Source organism: Charadrius vociferus, unplaced genomic scaffold (genome assembly GCF_000708025.1).
Source record: "Charadrius vociferus isolate BGI_N301 unplaced genomic scaffold, ASM70802v2 scaffold36, whole genome shotgun sequence".
Lineage (NCBI taxonomy): Eukaryota > Metazoa > Chordata > Aves > Charadriiformes > Charadriidae > Charadrius > Charadrius vociferus.
Window position 1 is genome coordinate 284,069 of NW_009649047.1, and position 6,201 is coordinate 290,269.

Genomic DNA, 6,201 nt, shown 5'->3' on the forward strand with positions numbered 1-6,201 from the left:
CCCCTCCCTCGCCCTGCTGGCCACACTTCTTTAGATGCAGCCCAGGATACAGTTGGCCTTCTGGGCTGCGATCACGCATTGCTGACTCATGCTGAGCTTCTGGTCAATCAGCACCCCCAGGTCCTTCTCCTCAGGGCTGCTCTCCAGCCATACCCCACTGAGCCTGTATTTGTGCTTGGGATTGAAGCTATTGAATAAATGACTAATAATTGCTTCTTGTTTAAAACAGGCTTTCAATAGTTATAGCACATATAACTTGTCCCTTGGAGCCATGAAACAAGCTTGATTCATCTTAAATTAGCACTAGGACCTACTAGAACTGGGTGCACAGGGCCCAGGAACTAGGTTGTGAAGATGGGGATGGGTGGATGAGGTTTGCTGACAATTTGATGAAAAGATCTGTCTAACCGTGTCCAGGCCCTGGCCACACGGCTGCTCTCCAGCTGTTCATGCTGACATGGAAGATGCCTTACAGAAATGCTTGAGAGGGAACTTCATCTTCTCCCATGAGGATTGAAGTTGCCATGGGTCTGCTGTGGAAAGCAAATGTGTTAAGGGTGGGATAAGAAAAGAGCTCTGAGCCACCAGAGGTTGATTCACCTCCGGATTGGACATTTTGGGAGTGGAGGAGTCCCACCTCCTGAACACAGGTGTCTAGTGCTCTTGTCCATGCTCTGAGGTTTCCCATTCAGCTCCAACTGCAGTCCTAGAGTGGTGCAGGTCTCCCATAGACCTGTATCTAGCAGCATGGTGAAAACATCCTGGATGCCCTAGGGTGTCTCCACTAGATCTAGGATTTCTGAGGCTCTATCATCTCAATCAGATCCCTTCCTCCTGGTCTGGGATGCTCTCCTGAGGATGCAGGGAATGACAGTTCCAAGCTTTGCAAACCAGCCACCTCCGGATCCTTTGGTCTGTGAATGCTAAACCAGTTCCTACATGCTTTTCCTACCAGTAAGGGCTCTGCAAAGGAGGGATAAACAGCATTTGAAGTCAGGTAAAGCGCTGTTGATGTTGACACAAGCAATGTTGCTCCGTCAGGAACACCCGGGAAGTGATACTGGCATCACAGTGGGGGATTTTGTTTCATCACAAGTGATGGACTTATAACCTGAAGGGGAGTCCACCTGGGTCCCAGCCTGGTGCTCACTCCTGTGGTCCTAACACCCCTTCAGTGTGCCACCTGTGCCTTATGTCTTCATCCTCCACTCCCCAACCCAGTGCAACGGTCGATCGGACACCACCCTGCACCCTAATGTGGACATTCCCACCGCAGCTGTGGGCCGGAGATGCACCGGGGAGCAGGGAAAGGGCATCTAAAACCTCCTGGTGCTGGGCGCAGAGTGGGACCCACTGTGGGACTGGCCCATCCCTGGAGGTGCTCAAGGCCAGGTTGGACAGGACTTTGAGCAACCTGGGCTGGAGGGAGGTGTCCCTGCCCATGGCAGGGAGGTGGAACTGGGTGATCTTCAAGGTCCCTTCCAATCCAAACCATTCTGTGATTCTGCAATGATTCTATGAACTTTAAGGTCCCTTTCAATGCAAACCTGTGATTCTATGATGCACCAGAGCTGCATCAGGAGCTTGTGCAGTGAAGCGCTTAGCAAAGAAAGGAGGGTATTTTTTTTATTTTAGGGGTATTTCTATATATATGTATATTTAATTCCCCCCCACCAGCTGGGTGGCAGTAGCCACCCAGATTTGCGGGGAAGGAGGGACATCTCGTGGCCACACCACGAACATCTCTCCTTCCTCCAGGCTCCAGGGCCTCCTGAGCCGGCGGTCAGTGGGCACACCCCGGGCATCCCCCCTCCCCGCCCTGGGTACCACCCCAGCATCACCCCGAGCTGCTCGGGGAGCCCCATGGCCTCTTCCCTTCTCCTCCATGGCCATGGAAAACTTGGTCTTGCCTTGAAGCCCGAATTAATAAATAGAAAATGGTCATATTCAGTTCTTTATTATTGACTTGGGGCATGGGTTGAGGGTGGCACCACCTGGAGAGACTGCTCCAGAGCTTGGGGCCCAGTGTGGTAGGACATATTCCCACCCTTGCCCTTGGCATGAAGGGGCTTGTAGTATTGCTGGCAGTGGGATCAGAAGCGGGGGAGAGATTGTGTACCCCCCCTCCCGTACCACCATCCCAGCCATGGTCCCCTCTTCTTGGGGCTGCCGTTGCAGGGCTGAGAGGCTTTTCTTTCTCTAGGTGGGTCAGGAAGGAGTCTTGCTGTCCTTCATGGCAGAGATGATGTCTGCAAAGTGGGTACAGACCTCCAAGTTGGATGGGGAAAGAGCTATGCCAGCTCTCAGTCGCCTCTTTAATATTCATAATAACCACAGAGCCGTCAGCATCCACCTCCTTCATGTCCCTCCTCATTCCCCGCCTCCAAATACATCGTGGTGGCACACAGGAGAAAGGGAAAGGCCTGAAACAAGCCATCGCCAGGCTGTGCAGGACAGTGGCTTTCCTCCAGCTCTGTCCCCAAGTGCTGGTGGGGTGGTGTCTTACTGCTGAGGCTCCGGCTCATACTGCTTCTCTGTGGAAGTGTAAAAGTCCTCCAGGACCGACTGCAGGTACTCGAAGGTCGGGCGCTCCTCAGGCTTGCTTCGCCAGCATTTCAGGATGATGTTGTAGAGTTCACCAGGGCACATGTCCGGGCAGGGCATGCGGTAGCCCCTCTCCAGGTTGCGAATCACCTCGGGGTTGGTCATCCCTGGAGGGAAACACAGTCCAACAGGAGTTACTCAGCATCCAGGGAGTGAAGCTCAGTGGAACTCACATCCAGGCAAGGCTGGAGGAGCATGAGGGACAGCAATGCTGGGCCATATCTGGGGACCATCCCTCCTTCAGGGTTGTGCTCCCCCCTCCATCCCTTTGCCCTCTCCCTGACTCCCATCTATAGGTTTTTTCCTGGCACAGGTATAACTGAGGCTCGTGGGAGCCTAGGAGAGGAAACCCATCATGAAGAAACAGGGGTGTGTGTCTGGACACACGTGTACACACTTGGATATGCGTCTCCAAGCATAAAGCGGCTCTAGATGCTTTGAAGTCGATGTTCACTTGTCCCGTATTCGCAGCGTACCTGGGTAAGGGATCCGGCCGTAGGTTATGATTTCTGTCAGGAGGATCCCGAAAGACCACACGTCAGATTTGATGGTGAAAACTCCAAAGTTAATGGCCTCCGGCGCTGTCCATTTGATTGGGAATTTGGCACCTGTCAGGAGGAAGCAAAGGGAAATAGCACGTGGAGGTACAGCATCTCCCTCCGCTCCCACGGGCATGGGCAAGCAGTTCCCCAAAAACCGAGTCCTGGGTCCTGCGGGCTGTTAACTGCATCACAGGGCTGGGGTGGGACTTGTTGAAGGAGTTACAGAAATAAGGCTAGAGGAAGGTAATTGCTGCCTGTCTCCTGTTTTTATTGAAAGGTCATTTTTACCTGGCATCTCTTTGCCTTTTTTGGTTCTTTTTCCAGTGCAAACAAGGCTATTTCATCTTAAAAGGCTTTTTCACATGTATATAGTTACAAACATCCACAGATGCTGATGAATGGAGGCCAAATAATGAAAAAACTTAGTACATTAGGTAACTGATAACATGTGTATTAAAAAAAAAGATATAATCTAGGTAAGCTATTTTACTCATGAAGTCTTACAACGTCTTTGCACCTCTTGTGTGTTTAGCAATGGGATCTGGGGAATGGAGCCAGGAGTGGCAGCACTGACCAGTGCCATGCACACCGAGACCGCGATGTCGGGAGTGAGCAGCACCTGCCACAGCCCGTGGGCATCAAGCACTTCTCGGGAGAAACCCTTCGCCCGTCCGGCGGCAACTCGCCGTGGGGAACCAATGGGTTTCTGTAGCCCAAACTACGTGGCTGTGCTATTCAAAGCCAATGCATTGAGTAGCTTTATTAGAGGACAACAACAGTAAGATATTATTCTTATATATATAAAATCACTCACCGGAAAGGGGCTGTTTTTAGCAAAATTGCATAAACGATACAGCAAATACAAATTCTCTAGTCCTTAAAGCTGCATATGTATACTAAAAACAAAAAAAATCCTATTTTATTTTGTCCACCACAATCTTGGTTTGCACCCTGCGGACAGCAATAACCGTCAGATTGCAATTTCAGTTTAGCTAAGGCCAAAATAAAAAAAAGGAAGAACACCCCAAACCACCTTGGTAAGTAGGAACTGAACGTGATAAAGACTGCAGAGAAAACCACATTTTATTTGTATATATCCTTTCAGGACTGAAAGTCCAAATGTGACTTGTGAAATAAGTGCCTTTGTTCTTGCACATCGCACTCCGACAATCACAAAGTGAAAATTGTTCAAAGCAGATAGAGAGGCAGTTTTTATTTCAGACTAAAGCTAGCTGGAAAAATGCTGACAGGAACTGTTTTCCACTGGAAATGTAGGTCCTTTGGGTATGTTAGCAGAATTACACTGATTTCACCAAAACTTCTCTTAAGGATAAAAATTGCCTTAAAAAATTGCAGCAATCTCACAGTGTCCCTTCATGACACTGCACAAATTACATTTGCAAGCTTTTACTACTTTGAAATAGTTGTACATGTTGAAATGGATATAAATGGTATCATAAAGTATTTTGGGACAGCAAATGGAAAGAAAAGTTTCCTACCTTATAAGAAAAAAAAAAATCTATTCAATTTCCTTTCCCTAGAGTATTTTTATGGCGAATTTTAGCTCCATCCCAACTCTAGAGGTGGTCAGATTTACAAAATTTGAAAATCTTCTGGTAAGCACCACTTACACCAGCCTTAATTGTTTTATTTCAATAATTTCTGCTTGTTTCCCTGATTCTCTATAAAGTCTCTTTGCAATCTGAATGATACAAACTCATAATTGACCTCAAACTACAGAGAAAAAGCTGCCACCAGAGGAATTTCTCTTAACCCTGTTCTCAAATGGCTGTAGAAGGACCTCTGCACCAACCAAACCAGTTGTCACCTCTCATGGCCATGCTCTCCTGTCTGCCACCAGTTCAGATACTCAGCCCCAGCAAGGGGTTTGGCTTTGCAGGTGCAGTCATAGAATCATAGAACGGTTTAGGTAGGAAAGGACCTTCAAGACCATCCAGTCCCACCCCCTCTGCCATGGGCAGGGACCCCTCCCACCAGACCAGGTTGCTCCAAGCCCCATCCAACCTGGCCTTGAGCACGTCCAGGGCTGGGGCAGCCACAGCTTCTCTGGGCAACCTGGGACAGTGCCTCACCACCCTCACAGTGAAAATTTTCTTCCCAATATCTAATCTGAATCTCCCCTCTTCCAGTTTAAAGCCATTCCCCCTGTCCTATCACTCCATGCCCCAGTAAAAAGTCCCTCTCCATCTTTTCTGTAGGCCCCCTTTCGGTACTGGAAAGCTGCTATAAGGTCTCCCCGGAGCCTTCTCTTCTCCAGGCTGAACAACCCCAACTCTCCCAACCTGTCCTCATAGCAGAGGTGCTGCAGCCCTCGGATCATGTCTGTGTCCTCCTCTTGCCTCGCTCCAACAGGTCCATGTCTCTCCTATGTTGGGAGCTCCAGAGCTGGAGGCAGTAGCCCAGGTGGGGTCTCCCCAGAGCAGAGCGCGGTAGAGGGCCACAATCCCTTCCCTCGCCCTGCTGACCATGCTGCTGGGGATGCAGCCCGGGATGTGGTTGGCCTTCTGGGCTGTGATCGCACACTGCAGGCTCATGTTGAGCTTCTCATCCACCTACACCCCCCAGGTCCTTCTCCTCAGGGCTGCTCTCCATCCATTCTCCACTGAGCCTGTATTTGTGCTTGGGATTGCCCTAACCCAGGTGTAGGACCTTGCACTCATTAGGAGTCATGAGGAGATTTCATATTAACATGGGGGATATTGGGGTTTGCACACATTTTTTGGGGTTTTTTTTGGGGGGGTGTTATTTTTGTTTTGTTTGATATGCTCAAGGTACTCCATTCCTATAAGAAACGCCTGCCAAGCTGCAAACCCTCTACCGTGTTTTCTAAGCTGTCTCTCTGTTATTGAAGGGACCTGATCTGGTCTGGACCTGGTTTGCCTAGAACATCTGGAAACTGCCTTTAGGTCCAGATTTGTGGCTCCAGCTCCTGTCTGCAGTCCCGTGGTGTGCGGTGACTGAGTTACACTGCTATTTCCTTCCCTTCGGACCGACTCACTGTGAACACGTAGGCACAGGCAGCAAGTTTCATTAG

General features: G+C 49.7%; 1 protein-coding gene across 1 annotated transcript in view; it reads right to left on the bottom strand.

Annotated features, from left to right (window-relative positions):
• Positions 1–2,434: 2,434 nt before the first annotated feature.
• The window catches only part of BLK (BLK proto-oncogene, Src family tyrosine kinase), a 27,911-nt gene continuing 24,144 nt past the window's right edge, over positions 2,435–6,201 (bottom strand). The window contains exons 11-12 of the mRNA XM_009887940.1: positions 3,081–3,212; positions 2,435–2,711 (exon numbers count right to left, since the gene is read on the bottom strand). Of these exons, the coding sequence (XP_009886242.1) occupies positions 2,503–2,711; positions 3,081–3,212 (341 nt within the window). The 3' untranslated portion in view covers positions 2,435–2,502. The remainder of the gene's footprint in view (positions 2,712–3,080; positions 3,213–6,201) is intronic.